The 11,012-nt window shown below is 26.9% G+C and overlaps 3 protein-coding genes across 3 annotated transcripts; all 3 read left to right on the plus strand.

Moving 5' to 3' along the window:
- The first annotated feature begins 5,330 nt into the window (after positions 1–5,330).
- On the plus strand, positions 5,331–6,101 carry LOC111042907. The gene is made up of 4 exons (XM_022327625.1): positions 5,331–5,520; positions 5,598–5,735; positions 5,824–5,940; positions 6,019–6,101. Exons 1-4 carry the CDS (start codon positions 5,331–5,333, stop codon positions 6,099–6,101), a joined length of 528 nt encoding a protein of 175 aa, XP_022183317.1.
- An 86-nt stretch (positions 6,102–6,187) lies between these two features.
- On the plus strand, positions 6,188–10,660 carry LOC111042908. Its single transcript, XM_022327626.1, has 6 exons — positions 6,188–6,264; positions 6,333–6,455; positions 6,529–6,624; positions 6,697–6,956; positions 7,023–7,182; positions 10,530–10,660. The coding sequence occupies exons 2-6, from the start codon at positions 6,383–6,385 to the stop codon at positions 10,658–10,660; spliced, it is 720 nt and encodes a 239-aa protein (XP_022183318.1). The 5' UTR covers positions 6,188–6,264; positions 6,333–6,382.
- Positions 8,026–9,188, plus strand: LOC111042910. The gene is made up of 2 exons (XM_022327628.1): positions 8,026–8,190; positions 8,374–9,188. Exons 1-2 carry the CDS (start codon positions 8,037–8,039, stop codon positions 9,183–9,185), a joined length of 966 nt encoding a protein of 321 aa, XP_022183320.1. The 5' UTR covers positions 8,026–8,036; the 3' UTR covers positions 9,186–9,188.
- Positions 10,661–11,012: the final 352 nt, after the last annotated feature.

The raw sequence follows: 11,012 nt of genomic DNA on the forward strand, positions 1-11,012 counted from the left end.
ATGGGATTTTAAAATATAATTATACAATTTGTGTATGGGTATAACTTTGTAAAGTACAAGGAGAATTTATAGATACAATGTCGGGATACAGTGTAATAAAATAAGTATCTATACCTAACGATTAAATGAAGAAAGAGTAATATAATAAATACTATTAGGTAATGAATCATTTATAGTTTCAAAATCATCATTAACTATTATACTCATATAATCAAATATAAGGTTTGTACGTTTAATCATGTACCTATATATATTAAATAGTATATATTATATATTATATATTATATATGGATTAACTGCTTTGTCGATTATAATTTATGTTTTTTATTTATAATTTATTATTGCACCGAATTTAAAATTATAATTATTTTAAATGTATTAAAAATTTAATTTTATAATTTATAGTGATCTGAATTGTTCTCTTGCCACTGTTATTTTTTTGTTTAGGAGTACTGCGACAACCGTTTGGTATTTTAGTTGGAAAACTGCAGTTGATTATTTTAACAATTTTTAGGCTGCTGTGTGCTAAGGTAGGTTACTATTTATAGTAACCAATACTTTATAAGTTACTATTTGGTTTCTACTTTCCCTTTATAATAAATATATTGTGTAAAATATATTCTACATTATATTCTATACAGTGTTTATTTAGAAATACAATATTATCGACTACATAAATCATATTAATATAATATATATTAGGTATATGTTTGAGAATTTTATTTTGTATCGAGAATGCAGACCGGAAAAGCCGCGAATGTCGTTTAAAGTAAAACGATAAGTGGAGGCATGTAAACGTTTTACGTTAATACTTCATACTTCATAGGCATAAGTGCATAACGATTAACGACGTCATAATATTATAACGTACATGGAGGCGTTAATAAAAAATCTCTGAATCGCAATAAGAAAATGAGTATACGTATAATAGACGTATTATAGATTTCAATCATTTTTAATTCCTAAATGTACGTCGGATTTGTCGTACGTCGAAATGTCTAAATCCGACACGCCACGAGCGTTTTTACGTTACCGCATTTGTACTCATTTATTATATCGTACATTCGTACACCTATATGTTACAGTCGGAATTCGCAAAGGAAATAGGAATATTATTATAATATGTAAATAAAATTCAAGCGTGAAAATAACAAAAGTAAACGTTTACGGCATACGCGCGATAAAATCAGACAACAGATTAGTGACAGTATGACCAATGACGAATTGACGCAAGGTTTAAACTTATAGATAATTATAGATAGCACAACTCACTACGTATCAATTTTGAAGCAAAACATAATAAAATACGGAATATCGGGAAATTACATACAAAGATAAACTAATGATGTTTATCCTACTCCGGACTGGGGGGGTAACCGCCTAACCATCGGTATGGCAGGCGTCGACAGCGCGCCCAGTGTTGATTTGTTTTCCCAATACGAATTACGATTTACGAGTAACGAACTTTATAGTTTATATTTTTATAATCATTTATCAAATTATTATTCACTCGCTACCCGATTCCAGACGCCTACAAAAAGGTTAGGTTAGTTAACGCTGTGTAATGTTATAATTTATAAACCTCGTGTCCGCCGCGTCTTAATTAAAACTTTTTTAATTTTTTCTAAGGAATAAGGATCCAGTAGAAAAAGTAAGTACCTATGTGTTAACTGCTGTTATTAATACTTAGATATTTATTTTCTATGATACAAGAATAATTACAGTATAATTTATTATTATTAATTACTTCTAGGTATGTAGGACGTAGGTATATTTCAATATTATTCAACAGACTTAAGATTTAAACTAAATACAATTATAAACCTAAATAAACCATAAATTTACGATAACTTATTGTTTTTAATAAAGATTCCCATCAATTTAACTTTAGTGACAATGTGATAAAATAGTAGGTATCTAGGTACCTACCTAGCGGCTAACACAAATATAGCTAAGCATTTGTACATTTAAATAATAATAATTATAATATATAAATATAGATAATAGGTACCTAATATGAATAGTACTAATAATTTAATGCAGGTAGCCACAGTCCAATAAAAGTTAAAGATAAAAATTTAAAGAGGTACCTATACTTATTAATAAATAATAATAGTTTACATAATAATTATTCATGTGCTTATGTTTATAATTCTATAAGTAATTAACATTTACAGACTAGAAAATTATGTACAAATATATAGGTGTAGGTAATTAATAATAACCAACTTATTGATGAATAATGTGTTTTGTTTTAATTATTTTATTCATTTGTGAACCTAGGTAATAACTAATAGATACATACAGATTCCTGAATATTTTAGGTAATAAATTTGGTTTACCAGACAGACTTGATCTGAATAGAATATGAATATAAGTAGCCTTCAGTTTACCTATTACCATTGATTATTATAGCTATTACCTACATAATATTATAATATATATTTATTATTTTTAAACATTTTTTTTGTAAACTTAAAAAAAATATTGATTGATTTATTTATTTTAATTTTAGGTTAATAAAATAGTACTGGTTTAGGTACTAAATGTACTTATTGTTCAGATAAAGTAAAGTATACCTACCTAAATATATTAATTAAAATATACATAGTTAATATAGCAGAAAAATTAGGGTGTCTGATTTGATATAGGTAATATTATGTCTAGATTCTCTATTAGTAAATCTACCAAGCGCCGTAGGTTCTTGGAGGAACTAGAAGTTGATTTGGACGGATCAGAGTTACAACTTCCTAGCACATCTTGGAGTGATACACATCATACAATTGATACTATTAGCGAATCATTTGAGCCTATAACAACCCCTAACACTAGTAGCACTGTAAAATGTAGTACAATAGATGAAACAATTTATGATGGTCAATTACCTGTTATTTCATATTTTGATAAAAATATTATAAACATTCCTATAGCTGATAAAGATGAATTTAAATTAATTTCAGATACCGATAGTGACGAAGAGAATACTTCTGATCAATACCCATTTTTTAATTATGATAATAAACAATTTATACTTAATTTAATAGCAAAATGGGCAGTAACTCATAACATTAGTAATACTGCCCTTTCTGCATTATTGAAATGTTTAAAATCCCATCAATGTTTTCATAATTTTCCTATAGATGCCAGAACTATTTTAAAACCCAATTTACCTTCTGATTCAATGGTAATTCAATCTATACCTCCCGGAGTTTATCATCATTTCGGACTTGCTAATGGCTTAAATTCCTTAGGAAATATATTAAACTATACTGGAGAAACAATTAAAATATTAATAGGTATTGATGGTCTGCCTCTTACCAAAAGCTCTAATAGTACATTTTGGCCCATTCTTGGATGTGTGAGGTACCCTTCAAATTGTCCACATATATTTCTAATTGGTCTTTATTGGGGGAAAGATAAGCCTAAGGAGAGTAATATATTTTTAAAGGACATGGTAAATGAACTTATTGAGTTATCGAAAAATGGTTTCATGACAGAGTTTGGCAAAAAGTATGTTGTTGTAAATGGATTTTGCTGTGACGCTCCGGCTAAGAGTTACATACTGAAAACCAAAGGCCATACAGGTTTTTTTTCCTGTTCAAGGTGTAGTACCGAAGGACTTTATTTTGATAATAGGGTATGCTTCCCAAAAATTGAATTTACCAAAAGAACTCATTCAGACTTTTTGAATCGTATAAATGATGATTATCATGTTACTAGTTCTACAACAATAATAACTGAAATTCCGAATTTAGACATAATTTATAACTTTCCATTAGATTATATGCATCTTATATGCTTGGGAGTAATGAAAAAATTAATTTTATTATGGTTAGGTATTATTAAAAAAGCACCTCTGTCAATTCGGTTAAATAGTAAAAAAGTAGAAACTATTTCCAATTATCTTTTATTATTCAAACCATCAATAACTTCAGATTTTACTAGATCTCCAAGGGGACTGAATGAAGTGCTTAGGTGGAAAGCCACAGAATATAGATTATTTCTTTTGTACACTGGACCCATAGTTTTACAAGGTATGCTTAGTGAGGATTGTTATTCACATTTTATTTGTTTACATGTATGTATTAGAATTCTATTAACACCAGATATTGAAAGTGAGTTGTTAAATTTTTGTGAAAAAGTATTAGCATATTTTGTTGACAAATTTGGAAAATTATATGGAAAACAGTTTATTTCACACAATGTACATGGGCTATTACATATTACAGATGATTATAAACAATACGGGGCCCTTGATCAATGTTCATGTTTTCCATTTGAAAACTATTTACAGTTTTTAAAAAAAATGGTTCGAAAATTTGAAAAAACATTGGAGCAGGTTGTAAATCGATACCATGAATATTTGGCATTTTCTAATCCTTATAAAGACTTTTTAAAGAATAAATCAGTTCTGGAATTTAAAAGGCTTCATAACAAGGGACCTCTTATTAATGATTTTACTGGGCAACAATATGAATGTATTGTAATAAATGATTTTAAAATTAATATAAAATCCACTGCTGACTGTTTTATTGGTTTTATTAAAGATGGTCAACTTAATATTTGTAAAGTTGAAAATATTTGTATGAATAATGATGAAAAAGTGTTTATTGTGAAGTCTTTTAATAAAATAGAACCATTTTTTGATAAACCAATTAATAGTATTAAATTGCATATTGCTATTGTAAGTAATTTATCAGACAATCTAACTTTTATAAATATTGAAATCTCAAGCATTATCAAATACATTATTTTAAATAATGCTCATAATAATACACTAATTGGGTATCCTATATTACATTCAAATAAATAAAAATTTCAATAGCACTGAAGAAATTTAATCTATACAATTATAACTTCATTAAACATAAGTGGTACCTAATTCATATTATTTTAATTTAAATTGTTTGCAATGATATCTGGTGTTATTAATAATAATCTTTATTATTATTACTACCTATATATATAATATTATAACCAATAATTAATTAATTACCTTTAGCAATTCCAAAAATTTGCTTTCAAAAAAAATTAGGTACAAAAATGTCTTATAGCAGGTATTTCTATATTTCTATAAATAATGTATATCATTCATTTAAATAATATTCCTAATTTATTTATGATTATTTCAATATGAATATTAATTATTCATGTTGTTTTATATATGTACATAAATACCTGTATTATACATTTTTAATTTGTTTTGCTAAATTTTTATGTGTTACATCTTTGTAAAAATCTGTAAATATCCAGAATTTAAATTGTTATTAATAATATAATTTTATGATTAGGTAATTATTAAATAGAAATCTTTTCAAAATTTATGAAGCATGTCGTATTCTGTTGTTCATTTCTTTTTGGACGATAGTGTGGAAGCTGTTCCCAGTTTTTGGTTTAAAGGCAAAACATGTGCTTGGCCAAAAAATAATATATATGCTAAGAAATATATTGAAACCAAACGTGCGCCTAATGATACTGATTTTATATTTTTAAAAGCTCGAGAACTTTGTAAAGGCTTAAGTAAGTTTATTGTTAAAATTTTTTATATTAACTGTTTATTTTATTTTATAAATATCCATGTGTTTAATATTAAAAAGCGTCCCTGAATGGAGCTAAAGACAAAGCCAATATTGGCAGGTATAAATCAGATTTCACTGATGATGAAGTATATTTAAATCAACAAAGCAATGAACCGAATTCACCAGGATCTGTTTCATCAATGCCAATATTTTCTAGTAAAGTTGATAATTTATATTACCTTGTAGATGGATACAATATTTGTTTTAATAAAGTATCAATGTTTTCAACTTGTTCTGTTATTAGGCCCTGAAATGGACAAAGGTTTAGAACCTCCTTCATCTAAAAATTGTGAATCTGCTCCAAATATAAAACATAATAAACTTCAGTCTGGCTGGTCTCCATCACCAAAGAAATTAAAATGTAACTATTAACTTAATTAAATATGTTATATGTAATCATAATTGGAGTTATTAATCATATTATATTGTTTGTTTATAGCACTAAAAAGTGGTAATGCAGGTAACTCATTACTATTGGCAAGTACGTCTAATGTTCAAAAAGGAATAATTCAATATTTCTAAAAATATAGTTATTTATTATTTGTATATCTTTAATTACTAATATCTAATTATTATTTATTAATATAATGTGTTTTACTGTTAGAAAAAAGTCAAACTGTTCGAAAACTTGCATTTAGTAAGGACCATAATACAAAACCTGTACAAAATGTTGAATTAAAGAACGGTAAATTTTTAAAGTTACATATTAACTACTGTTCTTTATAACTATTCAAGCAGTTCTTTCATTTTTAGATTCACCCAAAAATAGTTTTGTATCTGTCAAGAATATAAATTCTGGTCAAATGCAGCAGTCATACTCAAATCATCTATTATCTCACTCAAATTTGTCTCTTAATGAAAGTCTTGATGAAACTGGTATTATATTTTTGTTATTATATATATTGTTTAAAGATATAAATAATTAATTGTACACTTATTTATATTATAGACCAGCCTCAGAAAGAAATAAGCACCCCAAGATTATCTGTTGAGAAATCAAAAAAGTTGGTTACTCCGCTAAATGATGGTATTAATAATAATATAGGTAGGTAAATTAATATTCAGTCATTATAATTTATAAATATTTAATTTTAATATTCCTCTTTATTACATATAGATGTGTTTCAAAATAATATGTTGCGAAATGTTGCATTTTTAAAAGTTGAATTACGTCAAATAAAAAACAATCAAGTTTCAATCTTGGAACAATTAGAATCAATACAATCACATTTACAAGTTAACAATAAATCATATTATATTGAAAATAATCTATCCAATGATGATTTCCATGATTGTACACTACCTTTAGACAATGAGGTTGACTTAGGTGTGTTAGAAGATAAACTTTCTGGTGATCACCAATTTAAGTCGCGTTTGGTAATATTAAAATATGAATATTACAATGAAAAAAAATGATTTATAAGTATTCATTTTGAATTTAAGGTTAACGAATTATCATTAATTGGTGGCAAACATGTAAAGGGGATGGTAAAAAGATTGATGACAAAATTATTTACCGATGATTTGTTATCTAACTATTCTTTTACTGGAAAGAAGGGTAAAAAGCCATTCTCTTCATTGACTATCTGCTCTATTTTGTTTGGTAAGTATAAAAATTTAAAACAACAAACTATACAATTTATGCAATATTTTTCAATTTGCTAGTAGTGTTTAACATATTTTTTTTAAGCATTTGAATTTTGACAAAATTTATCAAAATCTCGAAAATAATCAATCATTGTAATTAAAAAATTATAAAATGTTCAGTTTTAATAACTATAGGGATTGAACATTTAAAACAAAGATTCTCATAAATAGTTCATACTGAAAACCAAAAAATCTAAAAAAATATTTAAACAGTTATTTTTTTCAGACATTTTAAACTCAAATTTGGACAAACTTACATATTAAAACCAAGATTAACAATTTTAGTTATTTTGTTGTAATTTAAAAATATTATTCTTGGATTCCTATATGAAACTTTTAGTGTATTGTTATGTTTTACACACACAATGATATTTTCAAATGTAATTTTTTTGGGAAAAATGAATTTAACCATAGTAGATACTAATGCCTAATACTATAATTAATTACTTTAATCACAATAATATCATAAAATTTGCCTACCTATAATAGTAATATTATAGACTGAAATACCGTCTCTGCTCAGAATCTTTTTTATTATATCATTGAATTCAAATTTAAGACAATCCATTATACAGTGACCCACTTGTAACTTAGGCAGCTCTCCCAGTCTCCCACTAGCGCGACGCGATTGACGCGACGCAACTGACGAAACTGGCGATTCTTATCGCGTCCGTGTTTCCAATGTTTATAAATAGTACTTCTCCCATACACGCAACGCGACTATTTTTGCAGCGACTGCGACGTAAAAAAATCGCGCGCGACTGAACATGTTCAGTTTCATTCCAACGGTCGTCTGCGATTTTGGTAAATATGGCCAAAAAAGACGATCCCGTTTATAACATTAAACTTGTGGAAGAAATTGAAAAACACCCTTGTCTGTACAATTATAAGTTATCCGACTATTCAAAACGAGATGTAACAGATTTGGCATGGGAAAGTGTGGCAAAATCGTTAAAGGACAAAGGTACGTTTATTATTAATCATAGAATAAAATAATCTACAATAGTAATTTAATAATATAATAATAATTAATTATTATTAATAATTAAGTATTAATTTTAATTTTAATTTTTTTATTTTTTAAGTATTAAGTANGAGCTCTAATTATTATGATATAAATATTAATTACCATATAAATTCCTTATAGCGGAAAACTGCAAAGAAAAATGGAGGAACCTTCGTACAGTGTTTGTAAGGAGACAAAAACCACCAAGTGGTTCCGGAAGAAAAGATTGTAAAGTATACTATATGACTGAACATATGCAATTTATTTTACCGTATATTAAAGGATTCAGAAGTGTAGATAGTACGGGAAATCTTCCTTCCCCTCCGAATGTGATGGACGATGAAGTTAACGAAACTGATGAAGTTGAAAACACCGAAGAAAATGAATTCGAATCGACTGCAGAAAGTTTCAACATGACTAAATCAAGCAACGAACAAGTATTTACTCCAAAAGTTAAGAAAAAAAAGACAAACACTTCAGATGCTGCAGATCAATGTTTTATTGATTATATTAATACTAAAAAACAAAATTCCAAAAAAGAAGATGATCCAAGAAAACAGTTTCTGTTAAGTATGTTACCTGAAATACATCAAATGACTGACATCCAAATGAGGAAATTCAAACGTAAAATGTTAGATACAATAGATGATATTTTGGGAGAATCAAGTACCGGAGTAGCTGACTATTTCCAACCTATTCGTCCTATTTCAAACCATTCAACTCATTCAAAAAACTATTCTGTCTATTCGCCAAGTGTATCATCATACGGTTCTGAATCTAGTTCAGTTTTAACTTCACCCATGTACATACAAAATTCAAATAACTTAGAACATACACAAACATTACAAGAGTACCAAAGTGTGCTAAATTTGAGTAACATTGAACAAGTGCAGATAAATCCAAACACGTCTTGTATACCACTCAATATGCAAGAATATCTTACAAAAAAATAATATACATATATATGTATTGCATTTTTGTTTTTTTTAAATAAGACGTATTTTTTTAAAGACGTAAATTTATACATTTTCTATAACATTTAAAATCTAAATTTTTTTAATAAACAATTTTATGTCAAAAATTATTTTTAAATTTTCTTGAAGCATTAAAAATTAAAAATTTTATCTTACTTATTTTGTTTATTGTTTTTAGATGACATAGTCCATTTATACCATATGATTTTCTAACAGGTTTATCGTTTATGCACAATATTTGATGCTTACAATATTTATTTATTACAACGTACAGTGTCAGTTTCTCTATTATTATTATATAAGGACATAAGGTGTGTCAATGATTTGAATGAAAGTCAACGATATTTATTCAATTATTCATATGAGTTTGTGTGCCTATTCTGTGATTTTTGTATTTATAGCGTATTTTTCCTTATTTTTAATGCATTGTTATTTTAATACAACGATTTTTGGTACATATTTTAATGTCCATGAATCATGAACTTGGCCAACCATTTAAATTATCCATATAAATCTAAATTATTATTTCATAACAATCATAACGCGTGAATATACGAGTATACAATACATACCTTATTGTTATTAGAAGTCTTTCTTCGACACCGACACATTTTCTAAAATGAGTATCTTTTCGGCCGATGGCCGGTTCAAGCAAGTTGCAAAGTTCTGAAAAACTTTCTTTACTCATTCTGTAGAATGACTGAAAACGTTCTGGATGTAATAATAGTTCTCTCGAAGCAACATACGCATTTCTGTTGATATTATTTGCTAAGTAGGGATGAATCCAAAATTTACGTTTTTTTTTTTTACTTTTTAAATAAGACCACATCACTATCACACTATCATCTGAACTATCCGATTCCATTTTCAATAGGTACACGGATGATGCTGGTGACGAACTGTTATATACTGTTTAAAAATATACGAACTGAAAAATAATACAGTAGAACAATATTGTTGATGCGACTTCGATCGCGTGAATGAGCGATTCTACGCGAAACTCGTCGCGTACGACAGTTTCATGGTTTTTTATTAAGTTGCGTCGCGTCAATCGCGTCGCGCTAGTGGGAGAGCTGCCTTACTGTACAGCAGAACGACATACACTTGCTCACCTATTTATTCATTACTTTATAAATACTCTGTATTACTCTCTGACCTTACACATCATATTACTAAGCAGTAAAAATGTTAAAACACAAAAACAAATCTTATAATAATTTTATAATGGCTTATTAGAATAATTTTAATTAGAAACTATGGAATATAATGAACATTTTCTTTTTAAATATTATTTGAATGCAATATTATGTATTATTGTTTCAGATGCCATAAAAAAACAATTAAAATTCAAAAACATCTCTCAACACGAGATAGAAGATACTATAAAATATGTTCTTGCCCAAGCCCCTTTTAATCTTAAAAGAAAATTAAACAAGGTGCCCTCATCAGTTTAATAAAATATGCTAATAGTTATATTTGGTATATTATCATTATTAAATTTTATAATTTGTTACATACATTTTTTATTTATTGTATACACTATAATATATATAATATACTATACTATAATATCATAATAATTTTACAGTGTATAACATATTATATTAATTTTTATTCCCTAATCGGTTTATTATATTCATTTTTTTTTATGACAAATGTCTCTTTATTGTACAAATTGATTTAAAACTTTTTTATTTCTATATAACCTTTGTCAGCGTTTCAATATTGCATTCGTTAATATAATTATATTTTAAAATGTATTAAACCTATATTTACTATCATCACTTGTATGTTTAATAATGTATT

The sequence above is a fragment of the Myzus persicae genome, unplaced genomic scaffold (assembly GCF_001856785.1).
Source record: "Myzus persicae strain clone G006 unplaced genomic scaffold, MPER_G0061.0, whole genome shotgun sequence".
NCBI classification, from domain to species: domain Eukaryota; kingdom Metazoa; phylum Arthropoda; class Insecta; order Hemiptera; family Aphididae; genus Myzus; species Myzus persicae.

What these genes read in the sequence shown, in the direction of transcription:
- LOC111042907 (XM_022327625.1), top strand. Translation starts at nt 5,331, where the DNA reads ATGTCGTATTCTGTTGTTCATTTCTTTTTGGACGATAGTGTGGAAGCT. An exon ending in ATCAATGCCAATATTTTCTA is followed by an intron (nt 5,736 to 5,823) that starts GTAAAGTTGATA and finishes TTCTGTTATTAG; the next exon opens with GCCCTGAAATGGACAAAGGT. An exon ending in ATCACCAAAGAAATTAAAAT is followed by an intron (nt 5,941 to 6,018) that starts GTAACTATTAAC and finishes GTTTGTTTATAG; the next exon opens with CACTAAAAAGTGGTAATGCA.
- LOC111042908 (XM_022327626.1), top strand. Translation starts at nt 6,383, where the DNA reads ATGCAGCAGTCATACTCAAATCATCTATTATCTCACTCAAATTTGTCT. An exon ending in ACCAATTTAAGTCGCGTTTG is followed by an intron (nt 6,957 to 7,022) that starts GTAATATTAAAA and finishes TTTGAATTTAAG; the next exon opens with GTTAACGAATTATCATTAAT. An exon ending in TATCTGCTCTATTTTGTTTG is followed by an intron (nt 7,183 to 10,529) that starts GTAAGTATAAAA and finishes TTATTGTTTCAG; the next exon opens with ATGCCATAAAAAAACAATTA.
- LOC111042910 (XM_022327628.1), top strand. Translation starts at nt 8,037, where the DNA reads ATGGCCAAAAAAGACGATCCCGTTTATAACATTAAACTTGTGGAAGAA. An exon ending in AAAATCGTTAAAGGACAAAG is followed by an intron (nt 8,191 to 8,373) that starts GTACGTTTATTA and finishes AATTCCTTATAG; the next exon opens with CGGAAAACTGCAAAGAAAAA.